This window comes from Aspergillus karnatakaensis, assembly GCF_047715665.1.
Source record: "Aspergillus karnatakaensis strain CBS 102800 unplaced genomic scaffold BJY04scaffold_16, whole genome shotgun sequence".
Taxonomy (NCBI): Eukaryota; Fungi; Ascomycota; class Eurotiomycetes; order Eurotiales; family Aspergillaceae; genus Aspergillus; species Aspergillus karnatakaensis.
The window spans coordinates 101,522-121,371 of NW_027395728.1; the positions used below are offsets into that span (position 1 = coordinate 101,522).

General features: G+C 51.9%; 8 protein-coding genes across 8 annotated transcripts; 3 read left to right on the top strand and 5 right to left on the bottom strand.

Annotated features, from left to right (window-relative positions):
* Positions 1 to 1,437: 1,437 nt before the first annotated feature.
* On the bottom strand, positions 1,438 to 3,901 carry BJY04DRAFT_206615 (uncharacterized protein; the record flags this gene model as incomplete). Its single annotated transcript, XM_073713734.1, has 3 exons — positions 1,438 to 3,177; positions 3,355 to 3,537; positions 3,890 to 3,901. 3 exons carry the CDS (start codon positions 3,899 to 3,901, stop codon positions 1,438 to 1,440), a joined length of 1,935 nt encoding a protein of 644 aa, XP_073572763.1.
* A 924-nt stretch (positions 3,902 to 4,825) lies between these two features.
* Positions 4,826 to 6,109, top strand: BJY04DRAFT_185473 (uncharacterized protein). Its single transcript, XM_073710773.1, has 4 exons — positions 4,826 to 4,934; positions 4,999 to 5,069; positions 5,125 to 5,336; positions 5,414 to 6,109. The coding sequence occupies exons 1-4, from the start codon at positions 4,901 to 4,903 to the stop codon at positions 6,051 to 6,053; spliced, it is 957 nt and encodes a 318-aa protein (XP_073572764.1). The 5' UTR covers positions 4,826 to 4,900; the 3' UTR covers positions 6,054 to 6,109.
* On the bottom strand, positions 6,110 to 8,219 carry BJY04DRAFT_185475 (putative 3-hydroxyacyl-CoA dehydrogenase). The gene is made up of 2 exons (XM_073710774.1): positions 7,454 to 8,219; positions 6,110 to 7,376 (listed from the first exon to the last, which is right to left on the bottom strand). Exons 1-2 carry the CDS (start codon positions 8,032 to 8,034, stop codon positions 6,122 to 6,124), a joined length of 1,836 nt encoding a protein of 611 aa, XP_073572765.1. The 5' UTR covers positions 8,035 to 8,219; the 3' UTR covers positions 6,110 to 6,121.
* Positions 8,220 to 8,827: 608 nt separating this feature from the next.
* On the bottom strand, positions 8,828 to 10,304 carry BJY04DRAFT_206617 (putative cytochrome b5 reductase; the record flags this gene model as incomplete). The annotated part of the gene is made up of 2 exons (XM_073713735.1): positions 8,828 to 10,182; positions 10,229 to 10,304. The coding sequence occupies 2 exons, from the start codon at positions 10,302 to 10,304 to the stop codon at positions 8,828 to 8,830; spliced, it is 1,431 nt and encodes a 476-aa protein (XP_073572766.1).
* A 358-nt stretch (positions 10,305 to 10,662) lies between these two features.
* Positions 10,663 to 12,395, top strand: BJY04DRAFT_226773 (cytochrome P450; the record flags this gene model as incomplete). Its single annotated transcript, XM_073718490.1, has 2 exons — positions 10,663 to 10,792; positions 10,852 to 12,395. 2 exons carry the CDS (start codon positions 10,663 to 10,665, stop codon positions 12,393 to 12,395), a joined length of 1,674 nt encoding a protein of 557 aa, XP_073572767.1.
* Positions 12,396 to 12,439: 44 nt separating this feature from the next.
* Positions 12,440 to 14,665, bottom strand: BJY04DRAFT_185478 (Zn(II)2Cys6 transcription factor). The gene is made up of 6 exons (XM_073710775.1): positions 14,334 to 14,665; positions 13,863 to 14,279; positions 13,560 to 13,798; positions 13,380 to 13,514; positions 13,243 to 13,333; positions 12,440 to 13,193 (listed from the first exon to the last, which is right to left on the bottom strand). Exons 1-6 carry the CDS (start codon positions 14,600 to 14,602, stop codon positions 12,467 to 12,469), a joined length of 1,878 nt encoding a protein of 625 aa, XP_073572768.1. The 5' UTR covers positions 14,603 to 14,665; the 3' UTR covers positions 12,440 to 12,466.
* Positions 14,666 to 14,789: 124 nt separating this feature from the next.
* On the bottom strand, positions 14,790 to 16,159 carry BJY04DRAFT_185481 (NAD(P)-dependent alcohol dehydrogenase). Its single transcript, XM_073710776.1, has 3 exons — positions 15,839 to 16,159; positions 15,144 to 15,789; positions 14,790 to 15,081 (listed from the first exon to the last, which is right to left on the bottom strand). Exons 1-3 carry the CDS (start codon positions 16,110 to 16,112, stop codon positions 14,835 to 14,837), a joined length of 1,167 nt encoding a protein of 388 aa, XP_073572769.1. The 5' UTR covers positions 16,113 to 16,159; the 3' UTR covers positions 14,790 to 14,834.
* A 1,575-nt stretch (positions 16,160 to 17,734) lies between these two features.
* On the top strand, positions 17,735 to 19,747 carry BJY04DRAFT_31490 (uncharacterized protein). Its single transcript, XM_073720112.1, has 2 exons — positions 17,735 to 18,310; positions 18,379 to 19,747. The coding sequence occupies exons 1-2, from the start codon at positions 18,094 to 18,096 to the stop codon at positions 19,677 to 19,679; spliced, it is 1,518 nt and encodes a 505-aa protein (XP_073572770.1). The 5' UTR covers positions 17,735 to 18,093; the 3' UTR covers positions 19,680 to 19,747.
* The last annotated feature ends 103 nt before the right edge of the window (positions 19,748 to 19,850 follow it).

Consider the following 19,850-nt stretch of genomic DNA (forward strand, 5'->3'; position numbering starts at 1 on the left):
TCGGAATCTGCCTGTTCTACTCCAGGTCCGTCGCCATACGTAGATAGTCAGATGACCAAGAGCCAGTAAGGAAAGAAAATACTCTAGACCTAGTTTGTGACTATCCCAGCAACGTGCACAGAACAGGAAAACGCAGCTACCTGCCATTCTATTCTTAGCATGCTTGCGTATACTTCCAGTACTACCGGGATAATCCTGAAGCCACCCGGACCCCTGCCCTGCTAAGCACTGCCACTGTCTCTATCTCTACGTAGGTTTGTAGTTCTATACTTAGCCACCTGCCGGTAGGCATCAACATAGTTTAGGAGACGTGTACTAGTATAGTAAGCTAGTTACGTACATGTCAGCAGTCAAGCCGCTGCACTGCAGAGTGGATAGTCAGACCGTTAGTCATACCGCGCCGCCCCGCCGCCCTCGATCCTGAATCTTAGCTTGCCTTAGTTGACGTACGGAGTAGAACTAGAACTGGAGGCTACGTACGTAGGGGGGGATGGGTCCTCGCCTAACATTTCCAGTCTGGTACTAGAGCTGCAGCATTCCAGACACGCTAGGGTATACTGTAACGCTGTTTGGTCTAGGTTCATCTCTTGCGAGTTAACGGCCGCCGGCAGATAAGTCGAAAGACCCTGCTACTAACTACTAGGCTAGGCTACTTCTGCTCACGCTGATCCACCTTGGGTTGACTTACTGGTACTCCACTCGCACCAACTCGGCCCGTGTTTGACTACTCACCAGAAGTGGTGGTTCTCTCTCGTTTTCGGGATGGACTTGTAGATTGTAGGTGTAGGGGTTCGGGCCGGATTGCGCACTTTGAAGTTGAGTTGCTTACGTGGACTTTAGAGAAGATTTTGTCGGTATATTACATAAATAGCGAGGGCATGGCGAGTTTAGGGGCTGGTTGGAGAGTGGTTTTAACGTGCAGTAGGTATGGATGATGTTTCTGGTTTTTATGGTCGACTTTAAATACAGCTGAACGAGATAAAATGACGGATCACACATTCATTGCAGGATTAGGGCGTATATCTCTCTCATTCCTTGAGTCTCAGTTCTGATTTCTCAATCAAGGCTCGAGATAGATATCTCCTGCCTGCTGGCGTAATATACCAGAAACAGGTATCACGACCTGGAGGCTGCTGCTCGGGGCGTAGGGGTCCATCCAGCTTTCATCATTACATTATTTGCCCGGGCACGACAATTCATGTCGGAGAGCGAGGAGAGGAGGTGACATGGTGGGTTGTTGGTGAAAGCTGCATCAAGTAAAACCTCGCTTATCCATTGCAAGTCGAAACTGGTGCTGAGGGTTTGAAACCCAAGTACAATTCGTTTTGCGACGGCCTCTGTACACGCACCGTCATCGAAAACTTCCTATGAACGCAGAGCTTGCGGTTAAGTTTGTTGTATTCATATCCACGAAGCGCCCAATGCGTTTATCCCCACTCAAAGACCACCAACGTCAGGGAACTCGATACCGCGAAACATGCTGTCAAACAGGGCTATGTCAATCCCTTGGAGATACCAGTCTTCGTCTGCGGTTGAAAATGAAGGGAATGTGGGCTGTGTGCCTAGGTCAAGAGGGCCTACTCCGAGATCGGTGTAGCTCTGCCGCCACGCAAGCGGCTCATGCTCGTTCCCATTGAGTTGTGAAGGGCGAACTGTTCCGATAGGAGGCGGGAGGGGAATATCATCTATCTCAGCCTGGACCGTCTTTGTAACGCCCCCTCGTTCAAAGTTTATCGTGCCGAAGTATGGAATGTGGATGTGTAGAGCTTTACCCTCTTGGCTAAGGTTGCCCTCTATCTCGCCCTCGTTACCAGTTGATGAGCTCGTGCTGTAGATTGCTCCACTGGCGGCATTTGCTTCTACCTCGAGTAGGTAGTGTATGATCCGGGTTAGCTTGGTCGCAATGACATCGGTTGTGTTTTCGTGGACCATGGATTGTATGATTTCCGACGTGCGCTCCATTAATCCGCGATCGCTGAGACGGCTGTGTGACAGGAAGGTAAGTACGGAGCTTTGCTGCTCACTGCGAGAGCTGATGTAGCCGAGACACATTATCGTCGAGGCGACAAATGCCAGAAAGTCACAGCCTCGGCAGTAGAAGTTGGCGGGATTCGATGACCGGAAGGTGATGTACCGGGTCAGGATCTCGCGACTCGCGTTGACGGCTGTCAACTTGCTGTGGTCGTATTTGTGGTCAGGAGAGTATCGGAGCATATACGATAGATGCAATCGGGCAACCAGGTGGTAGTGGGTGAACTGGGTCAAGATGCGAATTGTGTCGCCGAGGATTTCGTCTTTGTTGGCAAAGGTAGGATTCAGCCACCACTGAGCGGACATCTCCGCTGCTGCAGTCTGTAGCAGGCTGTCGAGTTCTTGGGTTTTGGGGAGATCGTTGATAACCGCATCTGTTCGGGATAGTATCCGACCGGCTATCAGGCAGTGCATGCGTTCCATGCGAAGTATGTCACGACAACCCTCTAGAACTTCAGGCGCAGCAAAACGTTCGTCAAGCGGGCCGTGCGGTATACCAAGCATGACTGCCAGGTACCGTTCCATCTGCACAAGACGAAAACTGATATGGTCGCTGTCAAAGTTCGCTCGGGTTGCGGGCTCAATGAACCTGAGGCCAGGCGAATTGGCACCACGTTGCATGCCCATCAGCTGTGCGGCTGCGCTCGCTCGACGTATAGCCATCCATGCTTTGTCCAGATTCCCAGCATAGTTCTGATACATCGTCTCCATCATGGCGCATTCGATGCCCTCGGCGCAGCAGATGAGCTCGTCATTGGTGGTCACGAGCCTGACGACTTCAATAGCGCGGTATGCTATTTCACGATATGAAGACCCCAAGCTCCCAAGGTCTCGCAATGCAGAAGGAGGTATGCCCTGTAAGAAAGTAGCAAGGACCAGCAGCTTGCGCGCGATCAGCACTGGATGGGAACCTAGTGGCGGTAACTGCAGCATATCTCTAGGCGGGGGCGGGTTTTGGATGATAAAGTCATCATAAGGTGCACAGACTCCCCAATAGAGAGGCGCCGCAATGCCTGTTGGGAGCGTACAGATGAAATCGAGTTCTTCTTCACTCGGCCACGCGCTGATGAGGTCGCGACAGATTTCATCATATTTCCCTGCACCTCGGCTTGAGGGTATAGACCTTGGAAGAGGAGTACCCTCTATCTGTGTCTCTCGGTCGGTTGGTATGTGAGGTCTTTTGACCTGGCGCCCGTCGCTTACTACCACTCTTTCGGTCACGGGCGGGTTAGCGGGAAGCGCAGGCGTAGGCGGGCGCTGGGTCGAAGTATTATCGACAAGCTGCTGAATGAGATCCTCCACGCGACCGAGCCTCAAATCCACATCATCAGTGGTACTGTTGGATGAGGGCGGGATCCTGGTGTCGGGGAGGTCCTGGCTGACGCAGGCAGTGCCCCTTCTCCGACAGTGGTTGCAGATGGCGTGTTCGGCCGAAGCGAAGATGCATCGCACCTTCCGTCGCTTGCACTCCCAGCAGCTCTGGGTGCCTTTGCGGACCTTGCGCCGCTGATCAGTGGACCAGTTCATTGAGTTTGAGATGAAATTGCATGATTTAATGTAGTTGGAGAGGATGGGATGCAGCTGGAAAGATGAGATGAGGTTGCATTCGACCGAGATCTCGGTCGGAGAGGCATTTGTCAGCCGATCCGATCCCCGAACCTCGGTGGAAGAAGATCGATGCCATTGACATTCACAACAAGCTACTCGGTTGATTTTCACTATTGCCCATCTCATAAATTAACAAGTTGTGCTGAGTAGTCTTGGTATGAACCCTGGGGGGGGTGTTTGCTACGAAGAGATCGGCTGGCGCGAACGATATATATTTTCCTATGCCCTCAACCTTTGTTCCATTGTGTACGGTAACCTTCATGGCATGGATGATCCATTTCCTAGAAATATAATAATGACCATCAATATAGTAAACCCTGTATCTCCCTGACCAGCATTCGACGAGTAACGATCATTGGAGAAATATTCCTAGATTATCGGGGTGAGACTCAAAGACCTTGACTGTATCTGCCTCGAATCCAGTACCCTACGTAGAGCTGACACGACACGGGTTAATCCCCGAGATAAATGCAAACGGACGCATGACGATCTTGCTTACCGGCATACATGGCCCTCCGTGAAAAGCTTAACGTGTCCTAAGGAAGTGGTAGGGCGCTGACACCGACGAACAAGCAAATATTAACCGGACACCGATGTCTTGGACAGTGAAGGCCGACAGTCCTTACATCGAGCCAGCGCTCTTACAATCCAGAACCGATAGCTGAAGATGCTCCTGAGGCGTCTAAACAGATGTGATAGAAGCATAAATCCAAAAAGCACAAGTAGGCAGCCGTCATATTCATCCTGGCTTGCTGGCTTACGGAGGTCTACTGTTGCCAAGCTACGATTTCACAGGGTAAGCTGTCAGACTCACATGCTGGCGCCAAATAACCCCAAAATCGGGAGAATCTATGCGATGGACAAGGAGAATAAAACAGGCAATGAAGAAATAGAGTTTGGCTTATCTCACATTTTACAGTGACTTGGACAGTCCTGCACAGGAATGTCGATCCGGCATTGGGGGTTCAGCGCATCGTATGCGCGGGGCGCGATTTGTCTTCAAAAGAGCTGAACACAGGCAAGATGTTTGGAGAATGAGTGGGCCAGAGTAGCCACGAGAATGTAATTGCAATAGCGGGGTGGATGCTGATGCCATCGTGGTCAGAGATAGCTCGGCCGAACCCTCGGTGGAAGAAATGATGTATATAAACCGCTTGCCTTCCAGAGTTCAGAACCATGCTCCTCTCTCACCGTTACTTCAATCATTCGAACAAATACACCCAGGCTTTTCTTTTCTTTAAGGAACATAACTAGTCTCAAAATGGTCAAGATCGCACTCGCAGGTGGCTCTGGCAGTATGCTCCCCTCCGTCGCCCATCTCATACACCTAGAAGACTTCATGTTACTCACACTGGCTAGACGTTGCCTCTGAAATCATCGACGCCCTCGTTGCTACCGGCAAGCACGAGATTGTGATCCTTACTAGAAAGGTTTGTTAGTGTGCCAGTAATTCTATCGATCACACCTACTGAGACCCTTTGTTAGGATGTTGACTCCAAGAAAGGCCCTGACGGCATTACTTGGGTCAAGGCCAATTACGAGGAAACCAACCAACTGACTCAAGCGCTCCAAGGAGTCCACACCGTTCTTTCCTTTGTCACCGAACAAGAGAGCCAGACCAGTCCCATCCAGCGCCGCCTCATCGACGCGGCAGTCCAAGCGGGCGTGAAACGTTTCGCGCCTAGCGAGTGGGCTTCGTACGTTCTCATCCAGTCTCTAACTAGGCGAATAATATATCTACTATATATTATACTAACCATTCACCTCACTTTAGCTCGAAAACCGCTCACCTCCCCTGGTACGCGTACAAAGCCGACATCCGTGGGTACCTCGCCGAGCTCAACAAGGACAAAAAAGTCCTCGAATACACGCTTTTCCAGCCCGGTCTGTTCACAAACTACCTAGCTAAGCCTTATCAGACCACCAAGCACATTACGTTGATTCAAGGCACCATTGATTTTGAGAACTGCCGCGCAATCATCTTGGAGGGCGGCGAGAACGGCTACATCACCCTGACAACTGTGCATGATTTTGCGACTGTCGTGGCAAAGGCAGTTGAGTACGAGGGGGAGTGGCCAGTCGCTTCCGGAATCCGAGGTACGAGGATTACCATTGGAGATGTGATCAAGCTCGGTGAGAGGGTGCGTGGTGGCAAGCCATTCAATGTCGAGAAGGTGAAGGCGGAGGACTTTGAGAGCGGAAATTGGAAAACGAGCTGGATCCCCTGGGTTGATCACCCGTCTATTCCAAAGGACCAGATTGAGGTCTTCAGTCGATTCGGGACGGCGGGGATGGCGATGGGGTTTGCGAAAGGGTCGTTTGATGCATCCGATGAGTGGAATCAGCTCTTGCCTGACTATAAGTTTACGCAGGCGCAGGACTTTCTGGAGGAAGTTTGGAAGGGGAAGCCCTAGGCGGCTATGTAGGTAACTTCCTGTACACAGACAACGTTGATCATATTTTGAGAACTATGTATGCTTGTTTATAGAGAGATTCCTGTATAGCATGCGTCATCCCTGAACAGCAGTGTCTTCTTTCCGTTCCTGACACAATAAACACTCCCCCCAAGATCTGTGACATACACCTCCCCGGTAGCACCAAGTTTCAAACCTATAGGCTCATTGAAATGGCGAGCGAGTATCTTCCTCTTGGATTTGAGATCCTCTGGCCTGACCGAGCCACCAAGATCCACAGCATTCAACGAACACCCAGTAGGATGCTCACCTCGATCAGTCCAGTAGAGCATCTGCGTCTTGACATCTAGCTCAAGATCAATGGGTTCTGGAAGCCCATCGAGGAGTAACTCAATATCAGTCCGATTCTCAGCAGTCTTACCAGCAGGAATTTCAATTTCCGCGCGGAAGATGCGACCTTTGCCAGCCTTGCTAGGCCCCTTCTGTGTCCAGTACACGTACCCCCGGGGCTTGTCAATCGCAACGCCCACACACCACCTCGTCATATCACCCCGATGTCCAGAATTTCCCGTGTTACCGGTCTGAATTAGGACTTCATGCCGCGAGCCATCAAAGCTCAATCGGTGAACACCCATTCCTTCCCTATCGCAGAAATACAACCGGCCGGACTCATCGTCCACCACTAACTGCTTCGGCGTATGTACTACCCCAGGAGCGAGCAAAGTCTGAATGTCCGTCCCATCAAGCTGTGCCGAATGTACTGAGCCGTCACACGTCGACGTCGCATGACCCATATTCGTCCAAAACATCAGGCCCGCAGAGCGAGAGATGTCAATCCCATCTGGAAGTGACTGCCCACTAACCAACGTCGTCAAACCCTTCGTAACAGGATCAAAGTGCAAGATCCTTCCTGATGTAGGTATCTTTGCGATATCCGAATTGTTCGAGCCCAACCCAACATCAAGCACATACAACGGCCGCTGTTGGTCGCTGAGACTACCTGGAGTTTTACCTGGCAAAGAACGTCCATATAACCCACCCTTCTCGCTCTTGACCCCAAGCTTCCCCTCTCTGATATACCTCTCCCGCAGCCAGTCGACAGTCATCGACCCATCAAGACCCCGCTCCTGAATATAATTGTCCTCAATAAACGCCACCGTATCAAGCCCGATCTTGTCCATCAACTGACAGGGCGGCAGACTCTCCGGAAGCTGGAACATATTCGTCCACAGGAGATCAATTTCCCGCGCTGTGCTAACATCCTCGGCAAGGATGTAGAGGATCTCGCGTTTAATTGCGGCCCAGAGGCGGTTGAAGATGAATCTGTTTTCCACACACTCATATTAGCTTGGACGTCAAGTTAATGGAAAGATTGAGAGAAATGGAAACGCGAGACAAACCCAGTCGATTCCCTTCTCGCAACAACCGGCACCATCCCACACACCTTTAGTACTCCACTCAACATCTCAAACAGTGCATCTTCCGTCTCACCACAGGTCATCAGTTCCACCGTGCGATTCCCCGGCGGCATAGTGAAATGCATATTCAGCACCCGTTGCTTCCGCTCCTCACTCACACCGTCAAGAAACAGCCGGCTCTTGAAACTGCTGCTGTTACTTGCGATGATGCAGTCGGATGGTGCATGCGCATCCACCTCAGCGAAGGTAGCGATCTTGAGGTCGAGCTTTTCGGGAACGGCTTCGATGACCAGCCATGCGTCTGCGACGGCGGGTGGGATCTCGGTGAAGGTTGCGTAGGAGGGGGGACTAGTGCTGAAGGGGGTAGTGGTGAGAGGGAGAATAGCGGTGAAGTCGGCGAGGTGAGTGTCGATGAATTTTGCGGTGTCCTGGAGGGCTTGGGGTGAGGGATCCCGGATGTGCACCTTGTGGCCCCCTGCGAGGAAGACGGAGGCGATGCGCCGGCCTAGGACGCCGGCGCCGAGAATGGTAACTGGGCGGGTCATGGGTGGCGTGTAGTTCATTGAAATAGATGAACAGCAGAAGACAGGGAGGAATAGAGAGAGTATTGACAAATGCTGCAAGGTTTGTGGTACGGTTTAACAAGGGAATGGTGGAAGGTGAGTGATGGTATGGCTAAATACGGAGTTGACCAGCCCGGGGTTTATATACGGATATACGGAGAGCCTCTTCCTTCCCGGTGAGTGTGATGTAACTGCAGACAATTACACAATCCTCTGCCTGTGCCGTCTCTACCGGGATCTGTACAGGATGTATAGTTCGGATAGACTTCGGAGACGGCACGGACTCGGTTCGGAGACAGATCGCATCGGGACCGCTTCCTACAAATGCTTACTCCACCCCGTGTTTTCTTTCTTGTTTATGTCTCCGAGGTTCATGCAAAGCTCGCGCTGGACTCTGAAGTTTCTGTTGAAACAAGTGATCCTCATTCGCCCTGCCCCTTCCTCGATGCAGTCTCTATGTCCTAGCGAACGGATATCGGCATGCCGGGTATATCGGAACATACAAAGTCTCGTGGGAGTGTTTAGTTCCAGATCAATCTGTCTCTGCAAGAACTAAAGTTGTACCTTACTACCACCGTGCAGTTTATGTATACTCTCTTTAGATAGTATAATAAAAGCACAACATGAATCTGGCCTCACAGTGCATGCTGTTCCGCCCGCGGTTGGCTCTAAGAGCTTTAAGAGCAAAACTTAAACCCAATGCGTAGATTGACTAATGATTGAAACATCGAAACCAATGGAATACTCAATGTTATGAACAAGCGAAATATTGTTGACTCCTAACTACATCAAACTAAAAGCAAAAAACCTGATCCCCCGCCTTCGCAACAGCCCCCGGCACCTCCCACCCCATCCCCCCAAGTGTCTTTTTCATGGCATTCACCATAGGTGGCGGCCCACAAAGCAGCACCTTCCCACCCTCAGCAACGGGCCCAATATGCCTCTCTATCACATCACCATTCACAAACCCCCTATACCCCTCCCATCCCTCACCAGGGTGACTAAGAACATACCGCACCTCAAACTTGTCCGGATATCCCGCCGCAAAGGCATCCAACTCCTCCCGGAGCAAAATATCCTCCTCCGTATTATTCGCATACAGCAGCGAGATTTTGGTCTTATCAGCCGGATCCTCGCAAATCGCGCGGATAAGCTGGTACATAGGCGTGATACCGGTCCCACCGGCGATCATGCCGATATTCTTTGCGTAGGCGGGGGAATATTTCATCGCGCCTTTGGGGCCGCGGATGTCGATTGTTTCGCCGATGGACATGCTGGAGAGGTATTGGGTAAGTGCGCCTTGTGGGTAGACCTTTATCAGGAGTTCGAGTCGTCCTGTGTCGGTGTTGTTTGAGATTGGGGTGTAGGAGCGTTGGACTGTGACGCTGTTGATGGTTGCGCGGAGGGCGACGTGCTGGCCGGTGGGCAGACCTAGAATGTCGGTGGACTGCGGAAGGGCGAAGACTAGGCGGTAGACGTTGGGTGCGACGAGGGTTTTCGCTGTTAGTGTGAAGGGGCGCCATTGGCGGGGGTTGAGGATGGGGGGTAAGGATTTGGGAGGGAGAGTGACTGGTTTGAGGTGGAGGAGGCGCGCTGGAGAGGAGGGGAGATGGGAGGTATAGTGGGTGAACTCCTTCTGCACGTCAAGCTTTGTGGAGGCCCAGATGCCTAGGCCTAGGGTGAGGGACAATTGGGTGATGGTGGCGATGCCAACGCCCGTCCAGAAAGTGGCTGATGTGCCTTGTGTCCGGGAGGTCGAGGGAGAAAGCGTCTGCAGTGAAGAGGATAGAGGGTGTAGAAGCTTTGACGGTGTCCAGCCTTGACGATAGGCTTTTACAGCAGCTGTTGCGAAGAGGCCACCCAGGCCGAGCCTGATTGCGGCTCGAATAAGAGTCGACCAGGTAGACGACTTTTTAGTGTTAATCACAGCGGACTGCGAGACCTGTTCGAAGGTCGGACGGTATACTTCGACCTCATCGGCGTGCTCCTCGTTAGGTAGATCACCAATGTAGAAAGGCTCTAGTTGTTCGCGGGCCTCATCGGAGTGGCCGACTTCTTCAAAGGCCTCGGTGGCATCAGCCCCAGCAACCTCTATCAGGATCGCGCTGCCACCGGGGTGGTCTTCAAGATACTTGGTCACATCGTAGACTGCTATCTCTTAATAATGAAAGCTTTCGGGGGAAGAACTACACACCTTTGTTGTGCAAGATAATCCAGACATCGTTTGGCTTGCAGTGCGCTTGAACTTGCTCGAGTGTATATGAAGGCATATTCAAAGTGGCTGTCGGTCTTGCACTGATGCTCGAGAGCCATCTTCTGATTTATTTATTCTCCAGGTGCAGGGTCCAGACGCCTGGATTTCAAATCGATTATTACCCTATGGGGCTGGTATAGCCTACCCATATCCGCTCCCGGCTCATCCGGTGGATGACCGAAGTTCGTACGAAGTTCGGACGAGAAAAACTAGAGAACATGAAACGGAGGATCCAGAGGACGAATGTTCTTGATCGGTCATTGTTCGGAGAGCGTCATCGAAGGGGGCAGTAGAGGTTATAAAAAGCAGTTGCAGGATGGGCGCCTTCACCTCATTTCAGAGCAGACCAGTCCTTCATAATGCATCCCCCAACGATGGCCTGTCATTTCTACCTTGTTGGCGATGAGCCATCTACAGCACAAGCAGTCGAAGTTCACTCCGGCTGGAAATTTGAAGATCTACAGCGTGCGGTAGGATTGGCCTTCCGCGTCGCACAGCCACTGGGTATGTCTTCTATCAAATGTCTCTACTACTCGAGTCAATCATTGATATGCTGTTTCCAGGAATCTCCTTCCACGATGCAGCGTCCGAAAGCCTCACCACCGTTGAATCCATCCTCGCAGCAAATACCACCCCAGACACCCCCCTCTCCCTTCGGATCGACTCCCAGCCTGTACAAGACCCGCAAGGACCCCCCGGCCTCCCTCTAGTCGGCAGCTTCTATGAAATCTATCCCGACCACCTCGGAAACCACGCTCGTCTCTTCCGCAAATACGGCCCCGTCATCAGAACAACCAACATGGGCAAGACCATCTACCTAACCGACGACCCGCGGGTCGCCGCAACCTGCTTCTCCGAATCAGTCTACATGACGAAGAAGATCAACGAAAACCACCCTCTCTGGGGCGTAAAGGACAACACAGCCATTTTCATAGGCGACACTGAAACCGAAAACTGGCGACTCGCGCACAAGTACCTTCCACCGGCCATGGGTCCAAAAGCAGTACGGCACTACACAACTCTCATGCAGACCTGCGTCCGCAAATCCCTCCCTATCTTCGACGAACTCGATACTCGCGGCGAGTGCTGGAATGTGTACCAGTACATGGTGAAGCTCGCCTCCGAAACAATCGGCTCGTTCTCACTAGGGAAAGAATTCGGACACTTCAAGTCCATCGACTCAGAACTGCACCCCATCGTCACAAACATCGCCTCCCTACTCTCACTCAACAAGAAGATCACAGCCCGCGGGGAATGGTACCGCCACCTCCCCTTCGGCGACCCCGCGCGCCTACGCACAGTCCAGCACACAATCTACACCATGCTCCAAGACGCCGTGGACTCCGTCGCCGCCACCTCAACAAGCAGCGACGCACCCACGGCCGACGCAGCCCTCTCGGCCTCCTGCGTCGTCGACTACCTCCTGCACGCAGTAGACGACAAGGGCGCCCATTTCCCTCAGGACCTGATCCTCGCAAACATGATCATCGTCACCGGCGCAGGCTTCACAACCACATCCGCGCTCCTCTCCTGGCTGATCTACAGCCTGGTAACCTACGAAGGAACGCAGGAGCGACTCTACGCCGAACTCATCGAACACGGTATCGTGCGTAGTAATGGAGAAACAAACACCACGACCTGGACACCCGACCTCGCGCACTCCCTCCCCTACCTCAACAACTTCATCAAAGAAACGCAGCGCCTGCACAACCCCTCCTTCCAGCCCGGCCGCACTACGAAATCTACCGTAATCCTTCCAGGAGGCTACAGGCTACCACCAGAGAGTGTCATTGTCCCCGCCCTCTACGCGATCCACACAAACCCGAAGATCTGGCGTGATCCGCTGCGCTTTGATCCTGATCGGTGGGAAACGGAGGAAGTGAAGGAGATGTTGAGCAAGAATCGATGCGCGTATGTGCCGTTCGCGACGGGGGCGAGAGGGTGTATCGGGTTTAATTTTGCGTTGCTAGAGGTGAAGATTTTGCTTAGTGAGTTGGTGAGTCGGTATGAGTTTGTGAGAGAGGGGGTCGAGAGTGTGGATTATGATCCCGAGTTTCAGCTGGTGAGGCCGTTGAATTTTTATGTTAGGGCGAAAAGAAGGACTTAGATAGATTATGTTCTTCTTGTGAAAATAAATCAGAGTGTAGATTGTACGAATACAGAGTTTCGTTCTGATTGCTATTGAGTTGGTGGACCTAGCGTGTCGCCGTATATCTCCTTCAGAGCCTTGAGGGCGCGCGAATAAGGGCCGAAATAGCGCACGTTAGTGTCTGCGTCGTGCCATTCTGACTCTCGTGCTTCGGTTTCAAGGACCGTGACTAGCCGTCGCGGTAGGGAGGTAGGGTCTGTTTGGTCGTCGGATTGAATGTTCTGTAGGTTATGTAGGATAACGGCGCAGCTGACGGCATTATGCACAAACGCCCAAGATCGACAGACAATAGGGGAGAACCGGTGTAGCTCGAGGAAGCACTCGACGACTTGCATAGCGCGACGCCGGCAATCAATTGCCACGGGAGTGTGTATTGGCTCGGGATTGAGCATATCGAGATCTCCCTGGGTGACACGACAAATGGCATAATTGAGGTGAATGCCTAGTGCTAACCGCCCGAGGTGGTCTTGGAGTGACCTGCAATGGGCTTTGCTGCTGAGATGGCTTGCTGCGGTGTTCCAGATAGCCTCAAGCTGGCTCTTGGAGTTGGAGGGACTTGGTCTATTGGTTGCCTCGGTTGCTCTAGCTTTCAGCTGTGTGCTATCTAGGATTATCTGGCAGATCCTGAATATGCACTCTTGGAAGGATAAGGCCGAGGCTGAGATGTAGGGGATAGGGCAGCTGGTGGTGGCGAAACAGCTGGGGGGGCGATCGTAGGTAAATGAAAGGAATGTATCTTGCCATATAAGGGTCCACCTGTGAGGGTCAGTCGTGCCTCAATCTCATTGAAAAGGAAAAACAATACCAAAGCCGACCTCGCTGCAGCTGATCAGTCACCGGTAAAGAGGGAGACGTTTCATGTAGACCGATGCTTTGGGCCAGTCTGATTGTTGCGCCTGCTGCAGTTAGTCTACGCCGTAAGGAGAAGAGTGTGGAACATACCCATCAGGATCCAAGCACTATTTGTGTCGAGGTTATTGCGTTGGCAGTGGCCCAACAGCGCCATGGCCTGGATTTGATTGAGGTTCGTGCGATTGAAGAAGTTTGACATGCGAAGGCAGTGAAAGGACGAGCAGACTGAACTGTTAGCTTTGACACTGGCGTGGGCAAAGGCAGCCATACTGAAGACCTTCGATCGCAGATCCCTTTCTCTGACAGGGTCGTGGGTGAATTGTACACCGCACGCCAGGACAGCAAATAGGAGGGCTAACCAAGAAGGATCGGGTTCGTCTTCCTGATCAGGTTGATCTTGGGAGGATGCTCTATTATTCAAGAACTCAAATATGGAGATCCCAAAGTTATCAACGTCGACAAGAACCGGATAGAATGGATACGCAGTTGACTGATAAGCTTGCCAGTATCTACATTAATCAGCATAGCACATCCTGTTTCCATGAGCAATTGGGATGCAAGAGAAGAACTAACCTAATAATGTCTGACTCATCTGGCAATGTTTCGCAAACCTCCCTGACTGTCGCCTCGGGACCCCAAAGGCTCGTGAATGGATAGGCTCGCGGAACGAACTGATCAATCATGGCGTTGTGAAGCATACTGTCACCGGAAGTCACTGCTTCTCGACATCCGAGCGTCAATGGGGTATCTGAATGACTGCCGAGGAAAATGGTAGCGCCTGTTGCGTCTTCAATGACATGACGTCCCGAAGGTCTGTTGTGCTCCCTCGAAAGAGGTTCCATGACTGTGGTGGCGCATGTTGGAGATGCTGAAGAAGCAGTATGGATTGCTGTGAGATCTGCTTTCAGTGAAGAGATTTGCTGCTCAATTTGCTCCAGTCGGGCGATCATGCTCGCAGCATCTGTCGAGTGTTCCTCTGAAACGAGCTGTCTATAAGAACAGTGAGTATAGGGACCACATAAAGCTCAGGATTGTTGCACTTACGACACATCATGACTGACTCGGATGTCAGGCTGTGGAGGCGAAATCACAGTCCTCAACGGTTCGTGATGTCCCTGCTCCCCGGTCGATGTAGGCACCTTGCATAAATCAGGATGATTCCGCGAGACACAGCTAGCACAAGGAACATCGCCATCACATCGCACTTTCCGATGGCGGCATGGGAAGCACGACCGGATCCCGCGGCGCTTGCGCCTGTGCTTCAGTTCCTCGCGTACTCGATTGGTGTCGTAAGGATAGGCACTCTCAGCCATGACTGACAGAGCAATCAGATACAGAAGCCAAGAATGATGACTGGCAGTGGATGTACTCCGGCTACAGCGAGTCATGAAGGTGCAGCTGTATATCCGAAGATGCCGAAAAAAAAAAAAAACGGAAGGCCTGCGTCATTCTCGGCCGAAGTTCGGGCCGAGTGGGGGCTTGTCAGAACTCTAAAACAGAGAGAATCTATTAATCGCGCTATCTATAGTACCTCTATATAACTCTTTACAGATGCTTCTCGTTGACAAGAACATAGCGGTAGCGGGCCTTGCCCTCCTCCATGTCGACAACGGCCTTGTTAGCCTCGGACAATGGCCGCGTCTCCACCCACGGAACGATCTTCTTCTCAACACACAGGTCGAGCATCTCCTTGATCTGGGCAGGGGGTCCAATAGCACTGCCAGTGACCTTAACGGCACTCGCGAGCAGAGTGAAGGCGTTGATAGGGGGCAGTTCTCCGTTGTCGGGGGCTCTGCAGGAAACAACCCGGTTAGACGGATGATCCGATGAAGAATTGTGAGGAGTCCAACTTACCCAACCTGCACAAAGGTGCCACCGGTCTTGAGCAGACCCATGTACTCAGCCAAAGGCATCTTCGGGCTTGAAACCGTTGAGACAATCAAATCGAGGCTCAAAGCATGCTTCTTCGCCCAATCCTCCTCATCCGCCGTCGCAATGTACGCATCCGCACCAAGCTTCAGCACCTCATCGCGCTTGGATGCCCGTCGGGAAATGCCCACGACCTTATCAGCACCTAGCGCTTTGGCGAACAGCACACCAAAATGACCGAGTCCACCTACACCAACAATGCCCACGGCCTTGCCAGGCCCAGCACCATGGTTCTTTAGCGGCGAGTAGACAGTGATACCACCACACATAAGCGGCGCGGCATGCTCAGACGGTAATCCTTCAGGAATCTTGATAGTAAAGTGCTGGTTCGCGCGGTGGTAGTCGGCGTAGCCTCCGTAGGACTTTCCGCCCTCGGGGAAGCGGGCGCCGTAGGTGTTGATGTTGGCAATCTTGCAGTAGCTCTCCTGTCCGACGGAACAGTCGGGGCAGTCGGGCTGCATGCAGCTTCGGGCTTGCGCACCGACACCGACGCGGTCGCCAAGCTTGTGCTGCTTGACGTTCTTGCCAACACGGACTACTGTGCCAACGATTTCGTGGCCGACGCAGCAGGCTGATAAATGTCAGTTATGACCTTGTAGAAATATCCAGAGGGAACATACGATAGTCTGTAGCGCCCCAGCCGGAGCGCAGGGTGTGAAGGTCAGAACCACAGATACCGCAGTGGGTGATCTTGATGTCGACGTCATCCTCGGTCCACGTCTTGGGCTCGAACTCGCCCCATTTCATCTGCCCTTTCACTGACTCGGGCGAGTCGCCAAGCCAGCCTTCGAATTTGTAGTCAGTCATGTTGTATGTATATAAGTGCGCGTAGAATGGGATTGAAGAGGACCTTGGGAGAGTATGGATACTTATAGATGCCTGCCCTGATTTCATCGCGTAAGGTTTCCTGGAGTTAAGACGGACAATAGCACTCCTCACGCTAAAAGATGACCAGGGTCCACTCTGTAGACTGCTTATGTGCGGGTCCTGCGCTGGCTACTGCAGACATTACTGGTCAATGGCTGCGTCATCGGATTGTTGATCTATCAGTTAGGGCCTAAATGATAGATCCCTATTGATAGATCGGCAATCCGATAGGTAGTATCTGATCCGATCTATCCCACTCTCAGTAAGCCTACCTACTATGGAGGTAGATATCGCTCTATATTTTTGTGCACTTGAGGTACATGAAGCTTGAATGATCTCGCCACTCACTAAAAGCAGCCGAATAAGGCCTAGTCTCCGCATACCCGCCGGCCGTTCCAATGGCCTAAGACCACATTGCTGGAATGGTTGCCAGTGCTCATCTGGTTACCACTCAGGCTTCCAAGTTCCCGCCTTCGGATATAGAAAAGGGCCGCCCAGACACTTCCGCGCTGACCCGCACATTCCCGGGCCGGGGACCCAGTACTTCCCAGGAGATCCTGTTGCGGATATAACCCAGCGCCTCCTGCGTAATAGCTTGCAAAAGAGGCAGGGAATCAAGCTTTTGGTCAGCTGCAGTTGCGGCAATCGCGATCGCGACAAGGACGCGAGCTCGTATCTTGGATACATTTACCGCCAGTTGACTCTTTAGCCAGTAACTGAGAATAGCAAGCGACGGCGAACAAGGATGATGCAGGCAGGTGAGATTGGGTGCAGGTGCTGTTCAGCGCCCAAGGCTCCCATTGGAAGGAAGGCTTCCAATGGCTCACAAGGCTCGCAAGGCTGCCTACTGGATAGTCTGACTGTGACTGCCAGGTTGCACAAGGCTCTGGCCTCACTGTTCATTTTGCTCAAATCTCGCTCCTTCCCCCGCTTTCTTTGTCAAACGTCCGCACCTGCCCATCATGGCGGATCCATTCTCCATCGCCGGAGGCACCGTTGGCATCGTCTCTCTTGGCGACCTTACACGATGTCCTCAGCAGTTTGCTTACCATTCCTACCCAGCCCACCACGCAGTCCATCCAGGCAGCGACGCAATGTATGCAGTCGTGTAGTCAAGGTATTAAGAAGCTTGATGGGATGTTTGACAAGTGTCGCTCGAAATCACCCGCAACGCAATCAAAGGCTGCTAGCCAGCTCAACCGACTGCTCTACCCTTTTCGGCGAGAAACGCTGGTGAAGCTTATGGGCACCGTGACCTGGCTCCAGGATAATGTGAACACCTCATTGTTGCTTCTGCAAATGTGAGTTGACAGGTTCCACCTTTTTCTCCCGCCGCAGATGGCTGATCACCCTTCAGTGCTATGTCAAGCTCCGGAACGGCTAATATGGACGTGCTGGTTGGACTTTCATCTTCTACGGCATCCAACACAAATGCAATGATGCAGATAGCCCAGGGTCTCAGCCAGGGACAGACGCAACTGGATAAATCGCTGGCCGTAATTCATGATCGCATGACGAACATTGTAAGTGGCACCACCTTAAGGCTTGAAGTTTGCTGGCTACTAATTGGAGTAGGAGTCCAATCTTCGTACTACGATTAGCCAACCATCGCCTAGCCCCGCATCTCTGGGCCTGCTAATGCAGGATCACAATGCGAACTATGATTCCATTACCTCCTTGGCCAAAAATGCCTGGTCTAAGAAGCAGCGTCGACCAAAATGCACACATGCCCAGAGTCAGAAGACTATAAATCTCGTCGCTCGGTTTATTGTGTGCAACAGGTTCCTAAAATACGCGATAGAGGCCTCATTGAAGGCTACCTGGGGAGCAGGAGGCTGCTCCATTAGCCCCAATCTGCAAGTTTGGGCTATCGTGCCCGACGACTCCCCAGCCTTCGATCTTATCCGGGAACTAATTGAAGCCGGCCTGTCTCCAGACTGTGTGAACGATCGTGGAGAAACCCCTATAGACCTCCTCGCAAATCATTTCAGGGTCATCGTGACGGACTATGAGACGGATCACGGAGATCCCAAGGGACTTAATGCAACAGTTGACATATGCTCGGAACTGTTATCTCGCGGTTCTTTTGTCACGTTCGATGTCTTTTGGCTTGACTCAGTCAGAAGCCTTCAGAATAACTTCTATAACAAGAGGGACGAGTCAGCTCTCGCAAAGTATTCCCGTTCATCTTCTATGGTCCCTTGTTGCCAGAAATGGATTGCAAGGTAATCCAAACTTCCCCATACTAAATGGTAATAGTGCACTGACGATGAACTGATGTTTGTAACCGAAGATATAGGCAGTCCAGTGAAGCCGCTTGCACCCTTTGTCTCAAAATCGTCAGAGCAGCTGAAATTATTTCTCAGCCAGGGCGTCGACTACAGACCCTGGATTGATATTTATGCTGGCTGGCCTGAAGGCCTTGTAATCCTCTTGGATGCAGGCATTGAACCCAGCTTTGAGACACTCGAGATAGCCTGCAGCGAGCGCTGCTACACGAGCGTGGAGAATATTCTTCAATCTATAAGCTTGGCATTAGACATACGTGCGATTGATCTGGTGGAGGAGAATCTGTCTTCGGAGCTCATATCCAGCCTGAACATCCGACCTGGGACCCTTCTAGATCGGAACGCCTTCTCAGCATGTCAACTATTACGGGACCACGGCGTCGATATTACCGGGCTGGAACAAGAGGACGTGTGCTCCGTGTATGATGCCACGTGTTTGACAACCCAGGTCGCCGAACAGTTGTGGCAAGCGGGCTTCAGAGATATAGATCTCGCAGACTGGTCACTATTGGCTGGTCCGGGTATCGTGAGCGGCTCGTGGAGTTTAAACCTGCTCGTAAAGGCTGCGTGGCTGATCAGCAAGGGCGCGGATCTGCATCTGCCAAATTCCCGGTCAAACGTACCCGCTATATTCTACTTCAGCCACGCCGTCGGGGTAATCTGCGGCCGCGGGCTGTCTTGGGGTAAATCCAAGGGATTAGCAATGTTGCGCATCATTGTGCTGGATAATTTCCGGGATGATTGTTCCTGTCCATGTTCGCGCGAAGGGTGCTCTGCCATCACGAAACTGCTTCAAGGGATGTGTGATACGAGTCTTGATTGGAGAATTTCCCGTGCACGACGAGGTCTTCGGGGCCCTTATAAATGTCTTTGGAAATTGCTCGAGGGAATTCGAAATTCAGAACTCTTGGCCACTGACTGTTCCTTTGACGCGAATATCGCACAGGTCATCCTCCGATACATTACCTTCCACGAGCTTGATCTTACTCATACGTGCCACCAACTGCATAAAGGTTACGACACTGTTATGGACCCAGAGATTGTCAATGAGATTCAAAAAGAACAGCAAGATAATGTACGGAATTTGGAGACCCTTGTCAAGGAGTTCGTCGATGGATATGTCGATTCCCAACAATCCCTCCACACGTATATTGAGGAGGTTGTCTGGCCGAGGGTTAACAATTTTAAGTCTGGGAGTATGACGGAAAGTGAGATATACGGGCTGCGTGAGCTTGGTGTTATACTGCATGATCTGGATAAGAAAGAGGATAAGGATGAGTATGGGAAGTTGCTCAATAACAATTGAAGCTGCGTTTATCTTGTATGCTAGTTCTCTTGACAATGTATAGAGACCGTGCTAATCTTGAAAAGCCTGCTATGAAAGGCGTTGGTGCTTGGGGTGCTGGCATGCTTGTATAAATAGGGGGCAAACTCGCCGCGGAGTATCATTATGGATATCAAAAGGATGATGAAAGTA